Source organism: Grampus griseus (genome assembly GCF_964374135.1).
Source record: "Grampus griseus genome assembly, chromosome: 17".
NCBI classification, from domain to species: Eukaryota; Metazoa; Chordata; class Mammalia; order Artiodactyla; family Delphinidae; genus Grampus; species Grampus griseus.
In genome coordinates, this window is record NC_139011.1 from 2305758 (window position 1) to 2320963 (window position 15206).

General features: G+C 55.9%; 1 protein-coding gene across 1 annotated transcript in view; it reads left to right on the forward strand.

Annotated features, from left to right (window-relative positions):
- Positions 1 to 1264: 1264 nt before the first annotated feature.
- Positions 1265 to 15206, forward strand: part of LOC309835699 (maestro heat-like repeat family member 5) — a gene marked incomplete at both ends in the record, with an annotated part of 46972 nt that continues 33030 nt past the window's right edge. The window contains 2 exon segments of the mRNA XM_082675310.1: positions 1265 to 1322; positions 1447 to 1582. Of these exon segments, the coding sequence (XP_082531436.1) occupies positions 1265 to 1322; positions 1447 to 1582 (194 nt within the window).

Consider the following 15206-nt stretch of genomic DNA (forward strand, 5'->3'; position numbering starts at 1 on the left):
TGTGATGATCACGGCAGAGCTGGGGGAGCAGGGGGGGGGGAGCAGGACAGGCGGGAGGAGGCGGGAAACAGGCTAGAAACAGTGGACTGCGGTTCCGCCCACAGAGCGCTGAGGTCCTGGTCCTGAGATCGGGGTCAGGACCCGGCTGCAGTCTGGATGCTGACAAGGCCAAGGACATGACTGGGGTGTAGGTGGCTGGGTGGGGGGACTGAAGGGCCAGGAGAAGGAGGAGACCACCAATGTGATGACAGCAGAGATGGAGAGAGGGTCAGTGGCCAGAGTCCAAGCTTCAAGGGGGGGAGGAGGATGACCCTCGGTGGGCGTGGATGGCTGCCCTCCCCAGCGCGTAGTGGGTGTGCGCCTCTGAGCACCTGGGACCATCACGGGGATTTTAGGGAGGGGGTGGAGGAGGGGGGCCAGAGAATGAACAGGAAGGGACCCTGAGGAGTGAGGAGGACCCTGGCCCACCTCCAGGCTCGGGGTCCAAGGGCTGCAGGACAGCAGGAAGAACCATCAGGGGATGAGGTCTCTGCCCCCACCCTGGCCCTGCCCTGGTCAGCGACCCTGGAGGAGCCGCCCCCCAGGAAGAGGGGGCGGAGCCACTGCCGCCTCTCCCACCTTCTCAGAGCCCCGGCTGCCGTTGGCACCCCCTTCTCCTCCATCCCTCCCCCCACCACGCGTCTCACCTGGAGTGGCTACAGGACGAGGGGGCAGACCTGCCAGGCTGGGGTCCCCGGAACCGGGGGAAGCCATGTCAGCAGCCTGGGCACCGGGGGAAGCCATGTCGGCAGCCTGGGGTCGGGCTTGTTTACCCGTGGCTGCCCGGGAGACTGGGGGCGGGCCGTCTGGGGAGGCAGAGAACCCCGCATTTAAAGGAGCCCCACCTGGAAGTGGGCTGGGTCTGGGAGGGGGAGGGTCAGCAGGCACAGGGCCCCCTCCCCCACACTCCCACAGCTTAGCCGACCCTGCTCAGGAGTCGGGACCCCACCCCGGCAGTCAGAGACCTCCGGCCCCACCCCACCGACCCGCCAAGGTTAATCGGCCCCAGGAATCCCTCCCTGCTTGTTCTGAACCTCAGAGCCCCAGAGGGACCGGACGATCTCCAGCTCTCCTCCGAAAGCCCTTGTGAGTACGTTCTACGTTCACTAACAAACCGACAGAGGCAGCACAGGGAATGAAGAGAATGCCCCTGTATGCCCCAAGCTGGCAAGAGAGGACGGCACAGTGCCCACCCGTTCACCCTCCTGTGTGGGCCCGCGGCACGATGGCCAGGGTGCTCCCCGGCATGAGCACGAGCCCCGAGGACCGGTTCTGGGTCCCACGTCCACCAGGGAGGCCCGGGTCCTGAGTGCCATTGGGGGTCCTGAGAAGCAACGACCCGGAGCCCCATCAGCCCCCATACAGGGCTGATACCCTGCCCGGCACTCGCTGCCGCCCACCCACCAGCACCTCCGGAGCCCCTGCCCAGCCAGGCCCTAGGCTGGGACTCAGAGCAGGCCCAGGAGGCTGAGGACCCGGCCCTCAAGGCGCTGGTGGGCGGGAGCACAGCCAGCCCTCGGGCCTCAAAGGCAGCCGTGGGCCAGTGATGCCTGTGTTTCACAGCACCGGCCGTGCTGTCCACGGTTCCGTGCTCCAGTGACGTGGGCCACCAAGCACCGGCCCTGGGGGCAAGCATCGTACCAGCTCAGCTCAGCCTGGTGAGCCCCTGGTGGTGGCTCGCTATCCATTCGGTGGGGCCGATGCAGGAGAAAAACCCGATACTGACATTCTCATCCTACACGTGGTCACTGAGCACCGTAGACAGGGCAGGCCTGTTAGTGCCGCTCAACCCCAGTGTAGCAGGGTGATCGCTCAGCTGTGCCAGCAAACAGCCCCCAGTACAGCAGCTTCAATGAGGTGGCGCCTTGGTCTCCCTCCTGCCCCTGTCCAGCCGCCCAGGTGTCCAGGCGTCCAGTCCGAGGCAGCCCTGCTCCCCAGGGCATCCAGGGCCCAGGCCCCTTCCAGCTGTGGCTCCGCCCCTCAAGGGTGTGGTCTTATCCACTGATGCCCCCATCGCATTCTCACCGGGGTGGGGTTGGGGGGTGGTGGGGGGCAGTCACAGGCCAGCAGTTTCCTTTAAGAATGTGAGGGGGGGCTTCCCTGGTAGCGCAGTGGTTGAGAGTCCGCCTGCCGATGCAGGGGACGCGGGTTCGTGCCCCGGTCCGGGAGGATCCCACATGCCGCGGAGCGGCTGGGCCCGTGAGCCATGGCCGCTGAGCCTGCGCGTCCAGCGCCTGTGCTCCACAAGGGGAGAGGCCACAGCAGTGAGAGGCCCGCGTACCGCAAAAAAAAAAAAAAAAACTGTGCCCTTCACTTCTCAAATCAAATGCCAGGGTGAGAATTAAGTCACGTGGTCGCTCTTGGCTGTAGGGAGGCTGGGGGATGTAGTCCACACCTAGGCGGCCAGGTGCTCAGCATACGGAGGGACAACTGCCAGCCTGTCACCGTAATTAAGACAGACCCAGTGCGCGTTAGTCTGGGCTCCCCCTGAAGCCCATGGTATTGTTTCCCAGGGCTGCTGTGACAATCACCGCGCCCCTGGTGGTTCAGAACAGTATCGCTGGGATGCAGGCAAGGGCCGTGCTCCCCCCAAGGCTCCCAGGAGAATCTGCTCTTCCCTCTCCTGGCTTCTGGTGGCTGCCAGCATCCCTCGGCATCCCCACCTCTGTGGTCACACGGCCCCCTCCTCTTCCGTCTGTGTCAAAACTCCCCCTTCCTCCCTCCCTAAGGATGCATGTGATTGCTTTAAGGGGCCACCCAGATAATCCAGATAATCTCCCCATCTGAAGATTCTTAACTTAATCACAGCCACAAAGCCCTTTTTTGCCATATAAGGTAACAATTACAGGTTCCAGGGATTGGAACATAGATCTCTTTGGTAGGTCATTATTCAGCCTAGCTCCAGGCCCTAAGGAATGATTTGAGGACAGGAGGTCATGTGGGAAGTGATCCCAGCGCACGTGGTAGGGACAGAAGGAGGCCAGTGATCAAGGGTGTTATCAACTAAGTGGTTACCTCTGGGAGCCACTGGGGCTCAGTCTCATTGGGCCGTCCTGTCTGAGGGGTGAGGGGCTTGTCACCCACCCACCCCATCAGTCATGAGTTAAGTGCTGCTCCCAGGAGAGTTGATTGCCTGGCATCTTCCCCCAGCAGCCAGAGAGCACTTCAGACAAAGAAACACAGGGGCTGGCCCTGAACTACAGAAATAGGAAGAGCCCAGGGGATGGGGGTGGGAGAGACCTATATCATTTGCTCCTCAGCCCCCACCCCAAGGGGCTCACAGCGGGAGAGAGAAGTAAGAGTCAAGTCAATAAATAAACCCCAATGATGATGAGGATGTGGGAGGAGACTGTCAGGGAACCGTGAGGTCGGCAGTGACGGGGGAACACGCATAGACCATCCTGTAGTCAAGGTCAGCCTCTCAGGAAAATGACATTGAAGCTGAGGGCAAAGATGGGATGTCGCATGAAGGGAGGGAAAGAGAGTTTGAGGACGTGCACGTGCAATGGCCCTGTGGCAGCAAGGAGCACAGTGCCCCAAGGAACGAGAAACAGCCCAGGAGGCCAGGTGGCTGCTGAGCAGTGCGCCAAGGGAGAGTGGGGGGGCCAGTGGGGACCTGGGGTCCCAGCCCAAGCATTCCTTCCTCCTCCACCTCGGTCACCTCCCTTCTCAGCAGCTCCCCCGCTGCGGTCTTCCCTCCCACCTCCCCCATCAGGAGAGGGAGGGGCAGAGTGGGAGGTCCAGGCTGAGGCGCACCCAGGAGGAGGGGCAGGCAGGCCCGCGCCATCCCCGCTCCCCACATAATCCCCTCCTGGCAATGCCACCGCCTCCTGGTTATTTTTAAAATCTCATTTTCAGAAAGTGGAGGAGAAAACCTCTTACTTTGGCCTTTTTCCCCCTCTTACTTTGGCGTGGAGGGAGGAGGGAGCCTGGAAGCTGAGCAGGCGCCCCCCCGGCAGTGCGCCTGCATGGGGGCCCAGGGGCCCTGCTGACTCTGTCCCCCCATTCCACGGGCCCCAGAGACACGAGGCAGGACCCCTCCCTGGGCAGCCTCTTCAAAGGGGCATGTCTGCTGCTTTCACCCAGCAGGCATTCTGTGCGTGCCTACTACATGCTAGAGCACGGCAGGGAGGGGCCTCCGGGTCTCCACCTTCGTGGGGCACAGGGTCTAGTGGGGAGAAAGGGACAACGGGGGATCCCCAAGACTGGGAGACTGGGGGAGGGGCAAAGGCTGCCTAGAGCAGGGCCAGGCAGGGTCAGGGAGGGTTCTGGCAGGTGAGGACGGCATGCATGGGCAGAACCAAGTGGGCCTGGGTGGACTGGCAGGACACGGACTGCCCCCGCGCCCCAGGGACCACGTGGGCCTGTGAGGCGGGGGCCCTGACCACCATCCCACAGGAGACGCAGCGGGGCAGGACCTCCCTGAGCCGGGAAGTCCTAGAGCCCAGGATTGGAATCCCAGCTCTGCTCCTTGAGGCTGGGCTGAGCGCGCTCCGTGGCCTTAAACATCGCGGGAGGATGCCAGGTGGTCTGATGGAGCCTTTGTGCTCCCGGGAACCATCCAGGAGGGAGAGTCTGTCTGCCTGGCCCCTCCTGTAGGTGCCCCAGCCTCCACCACCCTGTGTCCCAGAGCTCAGAGTTCACGTTGAACCAACCTCCGCAGCGACAGTAAATGCTATGGGAGCCCAGAGAAATCAGGGGTGGCGTCACAGAGGAGGTGACCTGAGCTGGGGTTCTCCAAGGGTGAATAGGAAAGGGCGAGGAGTTTCTTTAGGAAAGCAGGGGTGTGGGGGGGCGGGGCTGACACTGGTTGAAGATGGTATGGCAGACTTATTCAAGGGTGGTTATCACTACAGGTGCAGGGACCACAGTGATGGGGGTGTATGGGGGAGAGACCGGGCTCAGCTCTCAATACGGCAGGGGCAGTGGGGATTTACGGCCAAGGAGCAGGATGGGGTGTGGGCGGGGCGGGGGTGGGGCGGTCAATAGATGGAAAATTACTAAGAGGAAATATCAGGAGAAGGGGGATTCTAGCTAAATCGATGCACCAGGATTCTCCCTGAAGGCAGGCCAGGTGCTCACACCTCACCTGGGGGAGGGTGGAGGATGAGGAACCTGATCAGATGCAGGGGGGAGGGCAGGGGACGGGGGGGGGGCGGGGGGTTCTTGCTGGAACAGTATTTTATGAGGAAGTGCACAGATGGGCCCAGGAGAAGGTTCTGGAACCCAAGAATCTTTGTCAAGGGCATTCCAGGAGGAAGGCACTGCACAAGCCTCAGAGGGCCGACCTGGCCGCAGCTGGGAACTGAGTTGCGGTGGAGGGGAGAGGGGCAGAGAGTCAGGGGCTGGGTAGCCGGGCAGGGTCTGGTCTGCTGGACCCTGGGTCAGGCCCCCTCCTCTCTGGGGTTAGTAACTGCAGCCTCCCGTCAGGTTCCCGGCAGGAGCCGGAGCTGGAGGGAGCCCAGGAGGGGGAGGGGCCTGTGCAAAGGCTCGGAGGTGGGAGTGAGCCGACACTCTACCCATAGCTGCCGTCTCCCAGGGGGTAGCGGGGTCACACCCCCAGGTGTGCCAAGTGCCTGGGCGGTGGGATGCCAGGGCCCCCTCCCCACGACCTGCTGTCTGGGCTCGGGAGGGCTGCGGGGAGGGGGAGAGCCCATCACTGCAGGAACGTCTCTTCCGCCTCCCCTCGTGTCCCTCCGCCTCGGGTCCTGCCTGGGCCCGCAGCGCCATCTGCCGGCGGAACAGGGAGGCGCGGGCGAGAGCAGCCTCGAGGCCCCTGTGAGCTCTGCTCTGGGGAGGGCCTGGTACCCTGGGGAGGTGGGTGTGACATGGTCTGTGGGCACCATGCTCACCCTGAACTGAGGTTTGAGGGCCTGAATTTGAACCTGGCTCTACCACCGACCGCTGTGTGACCTCCAGTCAGTTCCCGACCCTCTCTTAGCATCATCCCAATCCCAGGGTGGTGAGCAATCTGGCTCCCAGGTTGCTGTGAAAAGTGGCCACCAGGCTGGGAGCCCACACCCAGCAGAGGTGGTTCCCCCAGTGCTGAAGGTGCTCCCCAATTCCTGAGAAGTTCGTGGGGAAAGCAGGCATGCGGCATGACCCAGCCAGGGACCTGCAACCCTGACAACTACCATTTTCAAACGTGGTGAGGGGTAGTGGGAGATGGACACGGGTCAGATCCCAGGTCTCAACAGGTGTCCCTCCCCGTGTCCCCTGGGGCTGATGTCTGTCCACAGAGGAGACTTATCCACTCCCACTCCCACCCGCACCCGCTATGTGATGCTCAAATCCCCCCACCCCCCAACATCCAGCGTCCCTGGAACCCTACAGGGATACGAGTATACTCCCTCTAAGGCAGCTCATTCATTACCCATCCAGGGCTTGCTGGAAAGTTCTCCTGTGGAAACGAGATTGCAGAAAACCTGCCTCACCGTAATCCAGGTACATTCCGAGAGCCCAGAAGGCCCAAGGGGAAGGTCTGGGGCCAGGACCCACGAAATCCCCTGAGCTCGTCCCTCGAGCTCATCCCCCTCAGGGCCCAGCCTCTCTCTGTACTCCACTTTCTCCTCCCTTCTGCCTGGAACCCTGAGGAGGGGGGGGCAGCCATAGAGGACCCCAACCTCAACGCCTCACTCTTGGCCCCAATTCCAAATTCCTAAGGGGGGGAACTGGTTGGCCCACCTTGCCCAGTCAGCCTTGTCGATGTCCAATAATGACTTGCCAAAAAGAAAAAAGAAAGAAGAAAGAAATCAAAGGCCCTGACTGGCAGTGCTGCCCATGGCCCTGGTGTAAATGCTCCCACCACGGCTGATCTCCCTCTGCCAATGTGATGGCACAGCACGTGGAGTCTGGCAGAGATGCACGGAACCTCACCATATATAGGCACAGACACAGCTAGAAGTTATCTCTAGGACATAGGTGACAGTGAAATATAGTCCAATAAGCAGGAAGTGATGAGTTTGGGGTACTTGCTACCTCTGTTTCTAACAGAGTCCATTGAATTGTAAGCTTCTACAGCAGTATTTAACAACCAGCTCTCAAAATCGCTGAGAATTTAAGCCCCAGTCACACAAGCCTGTTGGCCACCAGGCAGAGAGGCTGCGGGCGGCACACCCTGGAGGCGTGAGGGCACAGCTCTCAGAGAAGGGGCACCACCAAATGCCTGTTCTGGGCCCTGCAAGGGATCGGGCCTCCCAGGGACCCTCCTTCATGGGTGGATTTGTGGACCCAGTTTTCCACAGTCCCCTGCATGGTGCCGGATGGATGGGAGAGCGCAAACTGGGCTACGTGCAGGGACCACCCCACCCCCAGTTAGAGTGACCTGAGCAAACAGCTTGGAGAAAGTCCCAGCTCCCAGCTCCCGGGTGCGCGGTGAGGTGAAGACTCCAGGGGCCTTGGCGAGGCCTCCAGAAACCTGCCCTCCTGCTTACTTTGCCCTCGCCCCTCCCAGCCTCGGTCTCCTCCCCACCACGGTGCGAATCCACGATGCGCATCTCACGGAAGCTCGTGAAGTTCAGTCGCATTTAGACCTGGTGAGGCCGCCCACTCCGGCAGCTCTGCTGCACCGGGCGTCTGTCTCGTGCCAAGCACCTCTCAGGGAAAAGTGATTTAAGTCTCAGAACAAGCTGCGGAGGGAGCATTGCCAGCCCTGTTTCTTTCTTTTTTTTTTTTTTTTAATAAATTTATTTATTTCTTTTTGGCTGCGTTCGGTCTTCGTTGCTGCGCAAGGGCTGTCTCTAGTTGCAGCGAGCGGGCCCCACTCTTCATCGTGGTGCGCGGGCCTCTCACTGTCACGGCCTTTCTTTTGCGGAGCACAGGCTCCAGACACGCAGGCTCAGCAGTGTGGCTCACGGGCCTAGTTGCTCCACAGCATGTGGGATCTTCCCAGACCAGGGCTCAAACCTGTGTCTCCTGCAGCGGCAGGCGGATTCTCAACCACTGCGCCACCAGGGAAGCCCCAACCCCTGTTTCTAAAGGGGTCATGGCCTCCGAAAGGTCATCTGGCCAGCAGAACCACAACTGGGGTCTGAACCCTGGGCCAGCTCCAGAGCCCCCAAGGCCTCGGCGGTGGGCGGTGGCCACCCGTTTTCTCTGTGGTTTCCCCCATGGTGGCCCGGGTCCCCTCATGACTATCTCCAGGATGCAGGGGCTGCGGGCACAGCGTGGCTACAAGGACTCCTCGAGATCAGGGTTGGCTGGGCAGAGGGAGATGCCCATGGCCCCAGAGCAAGCTGGCCCAGCAGCAGGTCCAGGCACCAGCAGCCCACGGGCCCTGGGGCCTCCTCAATGGTAGGGCCTCCAATAGCCAAGTGTGGCGACAGAGGTCCATGCTGGGAGTCCCGGTCTGCCTCCTGGACCCAGCTTCCCCTGCAGCCATGGAACTGGACCAGGGGCCACAAGCGGGAACTCCGCTCCAGAACCGCCCAGAGACAGCTTCTGCTGGGAGGCCACACAGAGTCCCAGCTCTGCCGCTTCTTCCCTGGCACGGGGCACGCATTACTATGTATCGCTATGGAACAAATGACCCCAAACTTAGGGACTTCAGACCACACACATCTACTGCCTCACAATTGCTTGGGCTGGGAATCCAGGCAGGGATCAGCCGGGCTTCTGCCTTGGGGCGTCTCAAAGGTGCACCAAGGTGTCAGCTGGGGCCAGATCCACGGGTGTCCAGAAGGAGATAACTGAGAACCAGAGGTGGAGAGGCCGGGCCCGAGGCCACACTGGGGACATAGGTGTACACACACATGCACACACACACGCGCACATGCTGTGCCCAGAACACGGTGTTCGATTCCACAGCACTGTTCCTGCAAAGGTGTGCTGGGTGCTGGAACATTTGTGACCTCAGGGGTGAGGTCAGAGCTGGCTGGGGTGGCGGAGGGCGTGCCCAGAGATAGGACTGCTCTGCCGGGCACGAGGACAGAGCTGGCAGCACCTCCAACCGCACCCCAACAGGGACGGGCCGCGTTCAGAAAAGCCACACAGCCACACCATGGCCGACAGGACCTCTTTAGCCAGGTTCCAGAGCCCCAGGTCAGCCCAGCGCCAGGCAGGGGCACGTGGGAGCCCAGGAGGGGACCCCCATGTGGTCTTCCAGGAGAGCACCCCCTGCAGGGCAGCAGGGAGCTGACCCCCAGGCCCTGAGCCGAGAGAGGGGCCCGGCAGCTGACGTCCCCTTGACTTGGTGGAGAGGAGGCTGGGGGGTGATGTGGAAAGGGGTACTCGAATCCCAACACAGCCTTTGCCATCGCGCCACCTGTGGCTGCTGACTGCTTGTGGGAACCAAAGGTATGAGAACGAGTGGACGGATGGATAGACGACAGACAGACTGTCCACTGCTTCCCTGAACCTCGACTTCATCGAGAGGATACAGCAGCCCATGACCTAACAGACTCAAGGAACGTACACCAAGGAAGGCTCCTCTGGGGACTTTGGTCTCGTGTCCCCAGCGCCCCAGGCAGGCAAGAGGGCAGTTCCACCTCCCGTGTCCAGTCGCAGGTCGGAGTCTGGCCTGAAGGCTCCCTCCCCGGCCTCCTCGGCCCCCAGCCCAGGGTGCGCTCTGTGGGGACTCAGGCATGGCTCTCCAGGCCGTCCCTCGGGGTGGGGGTGGGGGATTCCAGGGCGGGATTCCCGCCTGTGTTCCCATCCCTGTGGCTGTCCCCAGGGCAGCAGTCCGTACCCGCCTCTGAACGCAGCTCCTCTGTTCTGCACTGTTGCTTCTGCCTGCGTCGTCAGGCCTGTCTCCCCCCTCACCCCGGCACATCCTGCATCACATCTATGGCGAGAAAACGCTCCCCCTGCAGCTGTTTGCTAACTGCGTTCCTACTGTTTTTCTGTCTTTAAAAATACATCCAGTCCTGGTCGCCGTGGGGCTGGGATGCGTGTTTGTGGTGAGACAGGGGTCTCGCTTGTGGCTGTGGCCATCACTGACCCGCCCGAGGCCCCTCCTGGGCGCAGAGGGAGACCAGGCTCTGCGTGAATGGCTGAGCCCACCAGGAGCGGCAGGGGAGTGAGTGCTTTTCTGAGAGGCCGTAGGAGGAAGGGCCTTCCAGCAGGGCTCGTGTACTGAGCCCCGGTGGCCACGTTCCCAGGATGCAGTCTTTAGAGCTGGGCAGATCTGAACGTGCACTGTCCTGCAGAGGTTGTGTGTCCTGGGACGGGTCACTGAACCTCTCTGTGTCTCAGCACCCCGCAGGGTTGGTGTGAGGACAGTGTGGACATGATCAAGTCCCCAACACATGGCCATCCTCGTTGGTGCCGGTGGAGGCGCTGGTGAGGTGGGTGGCGGGGCAGAGGTGACGGGAAGGGACGCGCCCATCCTTCCCGGGCAGGGGCGAGCTGCCCCGTTCCCAGAATGCCTTCATTCATTCACCACTGAATTATCCAGTCATCCAGCACCCACTCTGGGTGCCTACTTTACCAGCCAAGCCTCCCTGACCTGCTTAAAATAACCTCCACAGCTTACCCACTCCCTGGCCGGCTTGACCTTCGTCCTTCTCACTGTCCCCGGGACATAAGTGCCACGAGGGAAGGAGTTTCTGGGTGTTTCTGTCCCCTGAAGAACCCCCAGGTCCTGGAGTGGTGCCCGGCACACTGTCAGCATTTGCTAAATACTCGCTGAGTGAGTGGAGGCGGCAGGAAGGATGCCACTCAGGGCATTGTGCAGGCTCGGGGACTACAGAGCCCGTCAGCCACCCCCAAGCCAAGTGCCCCCCCGACCCAGTCTCTGTTCCCTGCACTTTATAAACGCTTTCATCCCAGCAAGTTCCCTGGTCAGGGCTGAGTCCTCTGTGTCACCAGCTCAGACATGCAGGAAAGCAACATCTCAGGCAACCCCGGGAGTGTCCCCTGCCTGGCCACAGGGTCACTGGTCCCCAAAGAGGCAGATGGCGGGGGGGGAGGGTCCTCAGGCTGGGCATGGCCAAGGGATGGGGAAGGGGCCCCCACTCCAAGCAGGGACACCACGTGGGAAGGGAGCTGAAGGAGGCAGGGCTGCTGATAGCAGCTCCAGGTGGACGGGAGGAGGACAGTCCCGCTGTTCAAGGAAGGTCCTCCCAGGAGCACGCTCTCAGCAGTATCCACTCATTCACTCGCTCAGTCAGCCTTTACTCAGGGCCTGCCCTGGGACACGTTGGGGACCCAGAGACAGCCAGCACATCCCCAGGGAAACTTGGGAAGGCAAAGGACCAGGGGTTAGTCAGTGGTGCCACCAGGTTTCCAAGGAGCTCAGGGAGAGCCAAGGAGGGCCATCAGTCAGCCAGGGAGCCAGGAGACACACCTTAGGATGCTCTTACCGAGGCAGGAAGGCTGAAGGCTGACTTCACATCAGCCTCACAAAGGGACAAGGAGGAAGGACACATGCTCTGGGCAGAGGGGAGAGCAAAGTCCCATGGTCAGCTGGAGAGGGCTCGGGCAGCTAATCCTGGTGTGGAGGCTGCAGGGGACAGACCACCAGGAAACGAGCGAGCTGGGAGGGCTGTCCCAGGGCTGTCCCCAGAAGATCCAGGCAGGGCTGATGGCTGCTTTGGACACATCGCTCTACCATGCGTTCCACAAACATTTGCTGAGCCCCTGCTAAGCATACCAGGCACTATTCCAGGCATTGGGGACACAGCTGGAAACAAGACATGAAGAGCCCTGCCCCTGGTTTACATTCCAGTGGGGGAGACAGCCAATAAACCAGACATGGTACAGTGAGTTATATGACGTTACAAGGTGAAAAGGGATATGGAAAGAAATTGACAAGTTTAGGGGGTAGAGAGTGCAGGGTGAGGGTCAGATTTTAAAGAAGTTCATCAAGAAAGAAACAATCGAGCAAAGTCTTGAAGGAGGTGTTAGACTGAGCCGAGCAGCTCTCTGAAGGAAGGACGTTCCCCAGGCCAAAGGAACAGCCAGTGCAAAGGTCCTGAGACAGAAGTGTGCCTGGTGGGTTGCAGAGCCTCAGGAGCTCACTGTACCTGGGGTGGACGGGGTTAGCAAGAAAGAGCAGAAGGAAGTGAGGTGGAGGGGATCCTTTCTGTTCTTATTTCTTTGGCTCTTGTTTTTTTTTTTTTTTTACTTACAGTATTTCTTTTTTATTTACATACATTCATTTCTTGCTATTGCTAAGTAGTATTTCTGTGAATGTAACACAGTTTGTTTATGCATTCACCGGTCGAAGGACACTGGGATTTTTTCTGTTTGGGGTTATTATAAAGCCACTCTAAACATTCGTGTACAGATTTTTGTGTGAAGTCGTCATTTCACTTGAGTCAACGCCTAGGAGTGGAATAGCTGATTTGGATGGTAAATGTAGGCATCACTTTCTGAGAGAGTACCAAACTGCTTTCCACACTGGCCGTACCATTTGGCATTTTCACTGGCGATGATGGAGACTCCAGTCACTCTGCATCCTCACCAGCACTTGGTATTTTCTGATTTTTCTTATTTTATCCATTCTAGTAGATGCGTATTGATATCCCACTGTGGTTTTGATTGGTTTCCCTCATGGGGAATGATGTTGAGCTGTTTTATGGGCTTATTTGCCATTTGCTTTTTTCCTTTAGTGGAATGTCTATTTGAATGTTTTGCCTGTATTTTCTAGGTTGTTTGTGTTTTGTTTTGTTTTGTTTTGTGAGTTATTTGTATATATCAGATATAGTCTTTTATCAGATATGTGACGTGCAAATACTTCCTCCAAGTCTGAAGCTTGTCATTTCATTTTTTTATAGCTGCCTTTTGAAAAGCAGACATTCTTAATTTTGATGAATTTATTTACCAATTTTTTATTTCATGGATAGTGCTTTTGGTGTCATATACAACATATCTTTGTCCAACTCAAGGTCACAAAGTTTTCCTCCTATATTTTCTTCTAGAAGTTTTAGAATGGTACGTTTTACTTTAAGGTCTATGATCCATTTTGAGTTAATTTATGTATGTAGTGAAGTATAAATTGGGATTTTTTTTTACATGTGTATATCCAATTATTGCAACACCATTTGTTGTATAGACTATCCTTTCTTAATAGAATTGCTTTTGTGCCTTTATCAAAATACGTGTGGCCTGCATACCAGAAAAAAAAAAATGTTTTCATCATTTCAAAGAATCAGCTTTTGGTTTCGTTGATTTTCTCTATTGTTTTCCTGTTTTCTATTTCATTAATATCTGTTCTACTTTTTATTTTCTTGTATTAGCTTTAATATGCCCTTCTATTCCTAGTTTTTAAGATGGAAGCTTAGGTCATTGATTTCAAACCTTTATTCCTTTCTAGTACTATAAATTTTAATGTTATAAATTTCCCTCTAAGCACTGCTTTAGCTGCACCCCATGCATTTTGATATGTTGTGTTTTTATTTTCCTTCAGTTCAAAATCCTTTTTACTTTCTCTTTTGATTTCTTCTTGGCCTGTGCCTTATTTTAAAATATGTTATTTAGTTTCCAAATGCTTGGGGATTTCCCACCTCTCTTTCTATTATTGGTTTCTATTTTACCAACTTGCAATTTGTTTTCTCTTTGTCCCATCTCTTCTTTGTTCTATTTTTCTTTTCTATTTTAAAATATTGCTCCACTGTCACTTGGTTTGCGCTGTTTCTGACAAGAACTAATTCTTAATCTTATGGCTCTCATTCTTTATACCTTTGTATAAAATGTATCTTGTTTTCCTCTGGCTGTTTTTAAGATTTCCTCTTTATTTCAATGTAACTTAGTGTAGTTTTCTTCATGTTTCTTTTCCTTGTGGTTCATTGAGTTTCCTGGATCTGTGGGTTTATGGTTTTCATTAACTTGAAAACTTCAGATATTATTTCTTCAAATATTTCTCTGTCCTCTTTTCTTCCCCTGTGAGGACTCATATAGGCCCTTTGTAGTTGTCCCACAACTCACTGATGCTCTGTTCCTTCTTTTTTTTTTTCCAATCTTTTTTCTATTAGTGTTACATTTTTGTATAGTTTCTGTTGTGTCTTCAAGTTCACTAATTTTTGCATCTATGGTGTCTAATCTGCTGTTAAACTCATTCTGTGTATTCTTAATCTTAAGCATTGTGTTTTTCAGCTTTTTTATATTTTCCATGTCTTTCCTTAGTGTGCTTATGTTTTAATCTACCATGTTGAAAATATGGAATATAATTATAATAATATTTCAAGTCCTTGCCTACTAATTCTCTCATTTGTGTCATTTATGTGTTGTTTTTGATCTGCTGATTTTTCTCCTCATAATGGGTCATATTTTCTTGCTGCTTCTGCATGCCTGGTAATGTTCCATTCAATGCTAGGCATTGTGAATTTTACCTTTTCGGGTACTGGATATTCCTGTACTTTATAAATATTCTTGAGCTTTGTTCTGGCATATAACTAAATTATTGAAAAACAATTTGGTCCTTTCGAGGCATTCCTTTAAGCTTTATAAGGGCAGGCCAAAGCATTCTTGTCTAGGGCTGAAATTTTTCCCCACTATTGAGATAATACCATTCATAGTACTCTGACCAATGCCCTATGAATTACAAGGTTTTCCACTCTGGCTGATGAAAACAGGAACTACTCTCAGACTATGTAAACTCCAAGAATTGTTTCCTCTGCTCCTTCGGGTGCTTTCTTTTCACACGTGTACTGATCAGCATGCAGAGAAAGACTTGGGGGGCAGGGGGTGCTCTGAAAATGTCCAGAGCTCACAGTCCCTCCCTAGGCAGCTCTCTGCTATTATTCTTCCCTGCAAACTCTGGCCACGTTGGCCTCCCCAAACTTCCACCTCTATTTCCTCAACTCAAGTAGACCACTAGGTTTTCTTGGGCTCCGCCCCCTGCACTGCAAATTAGAAGTTTTTCAGGCAGCAAAAGCTGCAGCAGTTTGGAGCCAGCCTCGCTGGTTTTCCATCCATCAGGAATCATTGTCCTGCCCTGCTTTCTGCCTAATATCTGTTATTCATGGTTTTGTATATTTTTTCCAGTTTTCCAGTTATGTAAGGCAGGAGGGTGAATTTTGTCCTTGTGACTCCATTTGGATGGAAGCACCAGTGTCATCTTCATCATTTTTAGGACTTTGGGTTTTTCTCTGAGTGCAGTGGGAAACCATGGGAGGATTCTGAGTGACTTTATCTGACACACATTTCATAGTTCAATATTAAGAGGGCTTGGCCCTCTTAATATTAGTATTAAGAGGGGTTGCCATATCCTGAGTCCTCTAATTCCT